The sequence below is a fragment of the Capra hircus genome, chromosome 26 (genome assembly GCF_001704415.2).
Source record: "Capra hircus breed San Clemente chromosome 26, ASM170441v1, whole genome shotgun sequence".
NCBI classification, from domain to species: Eukaryota; Metazoa; Chordata; class Mammalia; order Artiodactyla; family Bovidae; genus Capra; species Capra hircus.
Window position 1 is genome coordinate 27277448 of NC_030833.1, and position 12587 is coordinate 27290034.

The 12587-nt window shown below is 45.0% G+C and overlaps 1 protein-coding gene across 6 annotated transcripts in view; it reads left to right on the forward strand.

The window, feature by feature from the left end:
• The window catches only part of OBFC1 (oligonucleotide/oligosaccharide binding fold containing 1), a 37094-nt gene continuing 25991 nt past the window's right edge, over positions 1485-12587 (forward strand). For 2 of the 6 annotated variants that reach the window (XM_018041598.1, XM_018041600.1), the window contains exons 1-3: positions 1736-1892; positions 2196-2388; positions 9163-9258. In XM_018041598.1, coding sequence (XP_017897087.1) covers positions 2256-2388; positions 9163-9258 — 229 coding nt within the window. In that variant the 5' untranslated portion in view covers positions 1736-1892; positions 2196-2255. The other 4 variants (XM_018041599.1, XM_018041601.1, XM_018041596.1 and 1 more) reach the window with 4 other exon arrangements.

The window sequence follows — 12587 nt, forward strand, 5'->3', positions numbered from 1 at the left end:
TTGGGCTCTGCCTACACTCAGTGATTTTCTTCTCGAGTTCCACCCTGGGACAGATGTGTGCAGTCAGAAATGTCACCCAACCTGTCTTTCCCCGCCTTACAAGTCAGCTGGAAGCACTCATCCTACCCGGTGTCATATTGGGTGTCCTTCCTTGAAGAGAACCTCCCCCTATCAGCAAAGTATCTTCCCTTAATTAAACCTTAATCTTGATAGACTCAACTGTTCATCACAGGGGAGGCTGGATAATGCTCTTCTTTACCAAGGATTCTGTTTTTTAGCTTCTTCAGTGGCCAGGGATGTAATTGAATGCCATTGTTTCAATGACACACATTTTCCATTCCAGCTGCTTGAAGCTCCTTTTCTGCTAAATAGTTTGGCAGTTATCTCTTTGGCCACCACTTATCTCCTGTAGGAATGGCCTTCCAGCATGACCTATACCCCTTCTGCCATTTTACAGAGTCCTTGTAAGTTAGGAAGAACTCCTGCCATCTCAAGTAATGTCATGATGTGGCTTATTTATTTATGAGAGTAACATGGCTATCTTTTCTCACTTTTAATTGGGGTTACAGGGGACAGACACCATTAGTTCAGTTCAGTTCAGTTCAGTCGCTCAGTCGTGTCTGACTCTTTGTGACCCCATGAATCGCAGCACGCCAGGCCTCCCTGTCCATCATCTCCCGGAGTTCACTCAGACTCATGTCCATCGAGTCCGTGATGCCATCCAGCCATCTCATCCTCGGCCGTCCCCTTCTCCTCCTGCCCCCAATCCCTCCCAGCATCAGAGTCTTTTCCAATGAGACAACTCTTCGCATGAGGTGGCCAAAGTACTGGAGCTTCAGACACCATCAAGGTGGCCATAATTTACCAAAATGCCAGTTTTTGGAGTACACACAGAATAAGAGGAAAGGAGACAAAATTTGTCATGATCTTGCAAAGAAGGCTGGTCTCCGGCAGAGCCAAGGCCTCACATTCAGTCAAGAGCTCGAGTTTAGGTACCAACATTATCTAAAGTGAGACTGTATAGTATCAAAGAGTGCGTGTGTTTAGTAAATAATTTATCAAGTGTAAATAAATATTTAAAATACCACAATGTAACCCTGCTTTTGGCATTGCTTTATTTGTTCATTTAACATATCAGGGAAGGAAATAAAAAAGTCTGACTCAGTCCAAACCTTTTGGAGGTCGTGGGTCAGGGTCCCACCACTAAGTTGGGATGAAAGGGGGACTTAAGAAGGCGGGGATTGGGCAGCAGGAGTTTTAGGGCCAGCTTCCAGGCCTGGGAGATTTGGGTTCTGCACTTCCGCGGAGACTCAAGAAAGTCGCTGCTAGAAGCAATGGACCCCGCATAGCCCTTGCCAAGGCCGGCCACCACCTGGAAAGGAGCACCTGGCTAGGCCGCATAGGGATGCAAAATGGGGCGTGGCCGCGGGCAGAGTGGGCGCGGCCTCGTTAGGAAGGGGCGGAGCCTTGGGCGGCAAGAAGGAAGGGCCTGGGCGGGGACACAGTGGTAGGTCCCGCGCGCGGGAGGGTGTCGGGCCCAACCCCCCAACCCCTTAGCTGGGAGCGCCGGAGGTGACTTCGACCTAGCGCTTCTGCTCTGGGCGGGGTTGGCGGCGCCACCTCCAGGCTTTGAGCGCCCGCGGCCTCGGAGCGCCGAAAGGGCCGGGCATGCGCGCTCCGAGGACCTATGGGCCGACGGCGCGGGTGCGGCGGGAGGGGCCGCGACCGGGTCTGTTTTTCGTTTCCTTTTCCTCCCTTTCTCAGGCTCATCCCCAACACCGGAAGGTGCAGGGGCCGAGCTACGAACGGTCCCACCCACTCTGCCCCCTCTCGTGTCTGGCCACGAGGGTGCCCATTCTTTTCTGGAACCCACGTATTAAAGCGGTTTCGGGGTACGCATTTATGGCCTTATGTCCCCCAAGTGAAAAGTTGGTGTTTAGCCATTTAGAAATGGGTACCTTGGAGAAGGAGAAACACTGCCGTGGGGCAGAAGAAAAAGCCTTGAGGCACTCAGGGGCCCTCACTGGAGGAAAACCTCCTTCCTCAAGCCCTTGGCGCGCAGTTTGACAGGCCCGGGCCCCTGGGTTTACCCCTCCCAGAGTTCGGGATGCCCGCCCGGGGAACAGCTTAGGGGCCGTGACGGTTTCAATACCCAAGTTACCAGCTTTGCGTCCTGGTTTTTGTCTCCCTTCTAGATCTCGGGTCTAGATGCTGAGCTTTTCAGGGCTGGCTGGAAGCCACAGCCCAGTCTCCAGATGGAGTCTAAATCCAGCCAGTGTGAAGACGAAACTCCTTCCCTCTTGTGGGGTTTGGATCCTGTGTTTCTAGCCTTTGCAAAACTCTACATCAGGGATATCCTGGCCTTGAAGGAGTCTGGCCAGGTACCAGGTATGTGGCTGGTCACCCAGGTGGCTGCTCTGGGCTGCATCTGCACCCCACCCTCCCTTCCCCCAAGGCTGCAGAAATCTGGGGCTTAGGGGCTTAGAAGAACCTTTCCAGTTGCATCTTTGAAACTGACCTAACCTGCATCCTCAGACAAATTCATTTCTGTGCAAGTTCAAAACAATCTAAATCTTTTTTTAAATAGATGTTTGGGGGAGTAACTTTGTACTAAAGAATGTTTTTACTTGGGTTTGAGGTCTTTCATATTTAAAAATGGTCAGTTTTTCTCTGGGCCTATTTGTAGTAGAAAACTTAGGCCTTGCTTCTTTTTCTAACCACTTACCTGGCCTGGGTATGGGTATGTGATTCACCTGTAAAGCTTAAGAGTCTTCTTTGTAAAGAGAGGATTAACTGTGCCTGATTTTCTTGTGGAGTTTGGTTTTGTTTTGTTTTGAATAGATCAGAATCAAGATCAGAATCAAAATAATATAAACTCCCCAAGAGGAAAGACATCATCTGCCTTGTTCATCTATGTAATCCTAGCTCTTAAACCGTGCCTGGCCTCTAATGGGCTCTAGAATCATAGTATTCGGAGCAACAAAGCATTATAAAGTTAGAAATCATTTTTAAAATCAGAGTGGTGGTCACTAAAGATAGGATCTTCATACCTCCAAGTACAGCAAATAGTTTAGGATAATAAGCAATTCACATAACTATGGATGAATCTTCACATGTTTATTATGCTATATGAGAAGTTTGATTAAACTCTCTTTGCTATTTTGAATGAATAGCAAGCTATGAATCAGAAGTGGTTAAGAATCTCAAGTATGTCCTATTTTAATGAGGCCACGTTTTTGTGTGTTTCCCATGCTCAGTACCAATATATTTGGATGACCTTATACCAAAGGCTTTGGAACAGATTTTTTCACCACACCTTTATTTTCTAAGTATTGTTGGAAATGATCTGGTTTTTTCCTTGGAAGGCAGCCATCCTTCCTCTCTGTTGTCTGTTTCTCAGACCAGTCTGGTATTCTTCATAACTCATCTCCTTGGGAAGAAATTAATTCGCACCAAATGCCAGTCTTGCTTAAAGATCTTCTGTAGGTGCTCAAGGAAGTATCAGGAACACGACAGGGGCCAAACTCTTCCTGTGGGTGAAGGACTTTATAATGTATTAACACATCATGGAAAACTGCTCCCAGTGATCTTTGTTATGTCACTGGGGTAACGTTTCAGATGTCATTTTTAAAACGAAACTGTTGCCAAACCCAGGTTTGTGTGCCGCTTGTCCAGCAAGACCAAAGAAACCAAAATGTTGGGGTTTGGAGCAGAGAAAGGTTTATTATAAGGGCCAAGCAAGGAGAACAGGCATCTCAGGCTCAGAAAACCCAAACTCCCTTCATGGTTTTCAGGGAAGAGTTTTTAAAAGCAACATTTGGAATGAGGGCTACGGGGTGTATGACTTTCTTCTGATTGGTTGGTGGTCAGGTAACAGGCTGCTATTACCGGAATCGCAATCATCAGTCTCCTGGTTCTGACCAGTCTTCTGGGGTTTCAGCTTGTAGTTACCATCATCCTAGGTGGGGGTTCTTAGTGCCTGCAGAAGAACTCAAAGATGTGAATCAGGTTGTTAGGTATACCCCTTAAGGGGGAACTGGGAGTCTGTTCTGTTTGCGGCACTATTGTTTCTTGACTGCTTGGGCTTTGCTTCTGCATCCCCCACTCCCCTAATTAGTAACTGCTTGAATCTGCCCTTTGGAACTCGGGGAAGGTCTAGGAGGCTGAAACCTTTTTTTTTTCTTTAAAAAAAAAAGAAAAAAAAAAAGACACAGAAATGCTTTTGTACCCAGGAGGGCTCCTGCAGGGCCCTGCTTGGTTTCAAAACTTCATGGTTGAAGAAGTCATTAACTAATTTCACAGAGTGATCTTCTTTAGACTATAGCATCCTGAAGGGTGGGAAGTAACTACTAGTCTAGGTTTTAGTTTTGTATTGTTTTGCTGTTGTTGTGTTTGGTTTGGTTGTCATAAAGAAAAAAACTTATTTTAACCGCATAAAATTTAGAAATGCTTAAACAGCAAAGAATATCTTAAAATAACAAAAGTTAACCAAAAAATGACTTAAAAAAAAAAGAAACAAATGTATAATGAAGAATTTGGGTGGCCTTTGTGGGAGGCTCCTGAAAGATCTTTGGATTTCTGGAATGATAGTGTTTTTGTTATTCATGGTGGACTCCTTGAACCTGCTGAGTTTATGCTAATAAGGTACCTCATGCTGGGCCCCTGGGTAGTTTCAGGGTGGGGGCCTTTCAGGCCTGAAAACCCAACCATGTGATTAAGAGGGTTGGTTTTGAGCCAGGTGACATCAATCCAACCCTGTGGGAGGGGAGGGGGACTGGCGATTGAGTTGTCAAGTGGGCAGTGATTGAGTCAGTCTGGCTTGTGTAATGAAATCCTCATTAAAACTCTGGACAGTGAGGCTTGGGTGAGCTTTCCTGGTGGGTAATCATATATCAGTGTGTGAAGGCGATGTGTCCTGAGGACCCGGCAGCTTTATGCTTAGACTTTCCCAGATCTTGTCCAATGTATCTCTTCCTTTGGCTGGTCCCGGTTTGTCCCCTTCATTATAAAACTGTAGTCCTAAGTAGAGCACCTTCCCGAGTCCTGTGTGTCATTCTATTAAAGTATCAGACCTGTGTTTGCCGTGGAGGGTGTAGCCAGTTGGTCAGAAGTGTGCATGGCCTGAGGCGCCTCGAACCTGGGGCTGGTGCTTGAAGTGAGAGTCTCTTACGGGAGAGACTCTGTCCTTAACCTGTGAAGTTCAACCTTACTCTGGCTAGTCAGCATCAGAATTGTCTTGCAAAATGGTTGCCAATTGTCAGCTCCCCTAAATTAACCTATGAATTTAGGGTTAAACTGATAGGATGTTGTAAAGTTTGACTATGGTGGTGATGTTGTTTAGGTTTGGGGTTTTGGTTTGGTTTGTTACAGATCATAACATACAGAAATGGCCTGTATTATTCTGAATTTCTTTATCTATATCAAGCTTTACTGATGGGATAAAATAATAGAGAATCTTTCATTTGAATAAAATACGATGCTTATATTATCTAATTGAAGACCCAATGACATGGATATAATGTATTTATAAGAATTATATTAAATGAATAATGTATTTTTTAAAAAATATTATCTTTAGACATTTTAATGCTATCAGACTTCAGTAAGAGTATTTGTGAAGTGAAGTCACTCAGTCGTGTCTGACTCTTTGTGACCCCATGGACTGTAGCCTACCAGGCTCCTCTGTCCATAGGATTTTCCAGGCAAGAGTACTGCAGTGGGTTGCCATTTCCTTCTCCAGGAGATCTTCCCGACCCAGGGATTGAACCCAGGTCTCCCGCACTGTAGGCAGACGCTTTACCGGCTGAGCCACCGGGGAAGAGTATTTGTAGCATCAATTAAATAACAGCAGTTAGATCAACTCAATGGATGTGAGTTAACTCTGGAAGTTGGTCAAGCCTGGAGTGCAGCAGTCCACGGGGGTCTCAAAGAGCCAGACACTATTGAGTGACTGAACAACAACAAGACCAACAAAAAGTTGCTTTTAAAAAAGAGAATAAAAGCCTATGTCTCGCAGTGGGTGTGGCTGTTCAGGTCATTGCTGTGAAAGCTGAATCAAAGCTGCCTGTGACCCTGGGTCCCTGAGCCCTCCCAGCATGACCGTCCTCCTTCCTGGGGACCTGACGATCCAGGTAATGGATCCCCTGAGGTGGTTGGGGCTCTGGGAGCCGCATGTGGAGCAAAGGCAGCAGGAGTGAAAGGCCCACTTCACAAAGGCTGCAGGTTAAACTCATTGTCAGCTAGTATCTGTTGTGATTTTTTTCTTTGCTCCTCAGGCTTTCCTCTCGGTCCGTCGAGCTGCCATCCAAATTCCTTTTCTCACAGAAGAGACTTGGTGTTGAGAGAAGGAAGTGGCTCTCTCCATCGCTTTTTCAATGTCCTCCTCCTTCTTGTGGAGGTTGTGCTTCTGAAGTGTATCATCTGAGTTTCTGTGCGCTGGGGGAACTTCCTTCTCTACTTCCAAGCAGTGTATTTCCTCTTCAAACAGTTTTCTCTGAGTGATTTTACTCAAACCATCTGTTATTTTCTGCTATATGTGTCCTTCACTGTTCTATCTTGCTTTTATGTTTTTCCCTGTTATTTTGCATCTTTGAGTGACTTTGGCCTTGAAGACAAGCATTGGCAGTCTATGATATGAAAGTTTAGGGGGCTCTCTTTCCTGTTTTCAAGAAAGCCTACTGTGTCCTCAAATGGAGACCTGTTCAGATTTTTTTAATTGTTGCCCCATCTAGAGTTGGTAATGTCAGAGGACTGGCAACCACCCCAGGTGACTTGAGGACTTGGTTGGCTTTGTGTCATCAATCCTGTATTCTCCATGTTCTTGCCTTTTCCATGCACTTCAGCCCAGGTGGAACACCTTTTGGCTGGCGCTTCTCCCCTTCGTAAAATATATCCACTCTTCGTTATAAAAACCACCATAGCAATACATACCAGGGTATCCCTGGAAGACCCAGAGTCCTGGGGCTTGTTTCAAACTTCTGTGGCTTCAAGGCCAGCTGGAAAGACATTTCAGGGGCAGGCAGCAGGCCCTCCAGGGATCCACAAGGCTCCATGGCTCTGCCCTTAACTGCTGGTGTCCTGGGAGCCACAGCCAACCCCACAGAGCCTGGTGGGCTGTTACGTCTCTGATGGCACCAGGAGCGCACCATTTCTAAAGCCTGACAACCAGGACCGACCTTCAGTTAGTTTGGTGGAGGGAGAGGCCAGTCAGGCTTTAGAGAGTTCTCCCTAAGTTAGCTCTGCTCAGTACTCAAATAGAGAGTCCGGGGCATTTGGGGAAGCAGAAAGGGCTGACCACCGCCAGAGACCAGTCTGGCACTCTGGTCACCATCACCCCCATCCGGCCCTACAGCAAAGCGGACAGCAAGGTCCGCTGTCATGCCCCCTGTCTGCATGTGAGCGTGTCCTGGCGCAGTGGTGGTGCAGAGGATGCCATGCCCCACCCCCTCATTTAAACTTCCCTTCTGCCACAGGAAGCCTGAGCCTGCCAGCGAAGGTCCTGTGGGACCTGGCCACCTCTGAAGGCGCACTCCCTCCTTTGTGTCTGGTCAGTGCAGGCAGGCAGGGCCGGGGGACTGACGGTCTCCCCACAGCTCATCACTGGATTTCAATGGTGAGAACTCAGAAGTCATTCAGGAACTGCCCTACTCTGGAGATTTCATGGATTTTCCGTGGAGTCAGTTCAACCCTGTTCAATCCAGGTGTTCCTAGAGGGAAGCGACTCTGTTCCAGGAGTGACACAGGGACCCAGGCTCCTTAGCCCATGTGGCCCTGCCACTTCAGCTCTTGGCCCCCAAGGTTGCCCTCTGCGCATGCTCTCCAGTCTGCTAAGTCATCTTCAGAAGTCTGCCCCTGCTGGGGAGATGGCCCTTCTTTTGGCTACATTTGACACCTTCAAACCATGTCTCCTTCTCCTAAAATCTCAGGCTGACTGAGGCTCAGAGTCTCCTTGTCCATCTCCCACCCAGGGACTCAACCATGGGTGACAGGTTCCCAGCCCCTGTATCCACATGGGAAACGAGAACCATCAGTGAAGTCATTCTGGGGGTTTCTGAAGGGCTTCAGAGTTCAGTGCAGGGCCCCCTCCCCCCAGGGGATGCGGAGAAGATAAGCTCTGAAGCTCTGAGCAGGCTTGGCAAGAACCAGAGAGCGTGAGGGTGACCAAATGCTGAAGTGATAACTGAGTCTTTGTTTACAGTTCATGTATGTATTTGAAAAGGAAGTCACCGGTTAAGTTTATAGCCTCTTTCTGAAAGTAAAGAATTCAGCCTTCATAGGGAGGAGGAAGAAAAGAGGCTAGGGAAGATTTTAATGCAGACTCTTTAGCTGCAGGTGATAGGAACCCAGTGCAGGTAGCTTAAGCTCAAATAGGCAGTTCAGGTAAGGATGTTGGGGGTTCCCCAGGAGGTGGGCCAGCACTGGGGCCTCAGGTGGGAATGGGGGACTCACCAGTGCCAGGAGTCCCCCTCTCTGTTCCATCTCTGTCACTGAGTCCAGAAAAGGCCTCTGGTTGTTGGGGGGTAGGGTTCTCCCTCTCAGGTTTCTTCTCTGGGGGGAACCTGCCTGCTGGCATCTATCTGTTGCCTAAGCTTTGGAAGTAGAATTTTTAAAAGAGAAGTTTTTGAGTTGTAATCTGCAGCTGACCCCAAAGGGTCATGTTTTGTAACCTAATTATCTTCTCTTTTTCTTAAAAAAAAAAAAAAAGCTACTGCTAATTCGTAGAAATGATGACTGGTTTCCTATAAAAGCCAAAGAAGCCTTTCTGGTGGTTTGCTCTCTCTTTCCTTTTCCAGTCCCTCAAAACATAAGTACTGTGTCAGGTCTCATAATACGATGGCTGTCTTTATGGCCTTATGAGAGTTCTACAGGGAGGCGCATTTCATTGTCACCGGTGGAGAGATTAACCAGATGTAGTTGGGCAGTATTGGTTTTCTCTTTTCTGTACTCACACGAGCTTCTTAAAAACCAGACTTTCATTTATAACCCTTGAGGAAAAGACAACTGCATTTCTTAGGGCTTGGCATTGGTCAATAGCCGATTCTTACGTCTGAAATTTTAGCAAGCAGCATGCCACTGAGTTTCTGACACAGTTAACATTTACTGAAGCAGAAAATGTCATCATACATTATATGGACTTTGTCTTCTTCTTCCCTTTAATTTCAGGTGTATTTTTTTACAATGGGCATCCAATAAAACAGGTGGATATCTTAGGAACCGTAATTGGAGTGAGAGAAAAAGATGCATTCTACAGTTATGGAGGTAAGAACAGTTGTGTCTGACATTGAGTTTATGTGGAAGGACCACACTTAGCTGGACATTGAATCTAAAGAAATCCCAGCCTTTCAGAGCAGCAATCTCTCACAAACTCTGTGTACTTGGCCTCTAACCATTTGCAGCCACCAACCTGGACTAAGTGTCAAACGAAGCAACAGGTAGGAATGATACTGATGAATACTGTCAGGTGACAGTTGTTGGGGAGCTGGGAGACAGAAGAATTAAAATGCAGTCCAGGGTCACTGGCTGATCAGGGACAGACACCTGATGCCTAGGGCATAGCTATAAATAGCAGAGGATGGTAGTATACGTTTATATTGATAACCTTTAAGAAGGCCAGACTAACATTAAAGTAGACTTAAAGAAGATGGGGAGAGATGAAAAATAATTTATAAGATTTATATCCAAAACAGTTTTTTAAAAAAACATTTTGGTATGCAAAGGTGTAAATATTCTTTACACATTTGGGTCATCAGAAAATTTCCCTTCCCTTATGATGACAGAAACTAAATAAAGGGTTTCTATATAGTTTGAACACCAGCAAATTGTTAGAATATGATTTTAGTGTCACGGGTCTTAATTTTTTTTTTTCATTGAATTTAATGTAATCATTTTAATATATTGTCTAAAATTGTCATAGTTCAGAGGCCAAGCTAAATGTTTCGTGGGAAGCTTAACTTTGAATTCCAAACCTTTGCTGTAATTGACTTTGTCACTTTTTGTTGTACTGACTTGGATTTGCATTCTTGTTCTACTTGAGGGGAAACCAGAAGGTAGTTGAACTAGGTAACCAAGAACCTCCCCTTGACTGTCTGTGTGTGGCTGAAAATTTACAGATACAGTTTCTTCAACATACATTCATTTTCCTGGGGATGATTGTCTTGTGCTTATGACATGTGAGAGGGGAAGATTTCTCTTACTCTCTGCTTTTTCCCAGCCTGCATATATTTTTTTTAACTCTAAAATAGATCATCTTGTCGTATATCCCCATCCTGGATCTCTTCTCTGCCTTATTTTACCAAAGATACTGGTTCTCTTTTTCTCCAGACAGTTCAATAAACATTCACTAAGCTCCTGTAGCATTCTCAACTGCTGGCTCGTACCTTATCTCTAAGACATTATAGTACTTCCTCTCCAAGTACCAGTGATGAAATATTAGTATCTTTCAGTTTATAGAGCACTTCTGCATGCATAATTTCATGTTGTTCTCGTCCTGATCTTTTGAAGTAGAAAGGGCAAATATTATTGCCATTTTATAGATGAGAAAACTAAAGCTCAGTTATTTGTTCAAGGTTCCGCTGAGGATCCAATCTCTTTACTGACTCCAGTGTGCTGTGTAGTCTCTGTGTAACTCAAATGTGGTTTTTCTCTCTCCTACGTCCCTCCCCGCAAAAGATCAGCTGCATCTTTTTTTTTTTAACTTCTGTTTATTTGACTTAGGTCTTATTTGCAGCGTGCAGGATCCTTTTTTTTTTTTTTTTTTAGTTATGGCATGTGGAATCTAGTTTCCTGACCAGGGATCAGACTACCCAGGCCCTCTGCTTGGGAGCGTGGAGTTCAAACCACTGGGCCACCAGCGAAGTCCCTGCATCTGGTTTTTAATTTTCTGATTTTTAGGTCAAAATGTGGCTATTTGAGAACATTAGTCCTGGCTGTAGAACAAGGCCAGATATAGTGCCTCTGACCTAAAAGGGCTTCATCTAACCCCTTTTCTCATTATGAAAAGATGAAGGTGATATGGCTGCCTCTTCCCCAATAACCATTTCTCTTAGACTGGATATCGTGAGAGTGTGACACATTTGTGGTTTGTGGGGACATGAAAAGCATTTGAAGGTTGAAAGTAGAAACATTTCTGCAACTTTAAATCTTGTGAGGCCTGCTCAAGAGAGAGCTACACACTCCCTGACATTCTTAGGCCCAGCTTGGCTCTCGGGCTACCTGCCAGGCGGCCACTCCTGCTGTCCCAGGTCCTGTTTGTTCCTCCTGACTCACCCCACTCCTGTATGCTCAATTTGTTTCCTGCTTAGCCCGATTTTCGTCCCATGGCTGAAACAAAAGGTCAGCAGCCCAGGTCATGCCGCCCAGTGTGGAAGGACTGCCCAACACTATAGGGACCCTCCCCTTCTAGGGCATTCCCGCAGCGAGACCTCAGGGCGTCGGGATGGGGTCTGCCAGGAGAGGTTACAAATCAGGAAGTCAGAGAGTTTGGTGGGGGGATCCTGAGCACACACAGCACCTGGCAGCAACTCAACCTCAGACCTAGAATCCAGGGAGACTATAGTTAAGACCAGAATGACCTCACGTTTTCTAGGACAAATGCTCGAGTGCTAATATTTTTTTACTTAACATAGTAAATCAAGAGTTTTCAACTGGCCAGAAAAGTAGTGTTGCCTAGAAGTGCCATATATTTTATTGATTTTTTTTTTCTTCTTCTTAAAATGATACTCATTATAAGATAAAATTTAAAGCCGGAGAAAATTTTAATAAATTTTCATGAAATTCCTGTGAAAATCTATAAATCAGACAAAAACAGTGTCAGTGTTCGGGTGAACATCCTTCCTATGTGTTTAACATGTTCCTAATATGAAGAAGCGGGGCTTCCCAGGTGGCGCTAACGGTGAAGAATCCACCTGCCAATGAAGGAGACGGGAGAGACACGGGTTTGATCCCTGGGTCAGGAATACCCCCTGGAGTAGGAAGTGGCAGCCCATTCCAGTATTCTTGCCTGGAAAACTCCATGGACAGAGGAGCCTGGCAGGCTACAATCCATGGGGCCGCAGAGTCTGACATGACTGAGTGCAATATGAAGAGACATAGATATTCCTTCTTTCCTCATTGCTGTTATGCATATTTCTTTCTCATTTTAATATTCCTGAAATTAAGCTTACAGTCAATGTATACGTTGACTTTGGGGTTCCTTCTATATTCTCCAAAAGAAACTTTTATAAATATTTTAGTGTCTTAAGATCATTTTTTATCAAAACAGACTAATATTTTATACAAATTAGATTACATATATGTCTATACATATCATTTCTATTTTACAATGAGATAACTTTTAACAGCAGTGACTGTAAAACTGAAAGGTACTCAGTTGGGTCCAAATTTGATACACATTTCCAAACTTAGTATCTTTACAAATTTGGTGTGAATTTACATTACACTAACAGCATGTGAGGGTATCAGTATTTTTAATGTTTGTCATTCTAGTAGTTGAGAAATCATTTAAATTTTCTTCTTTTTTTTCTGGTAACTAGTAGTTTAGCATACTGACATATGTCTTTTTTAATACCTTTTATACCTTTCATGAATGG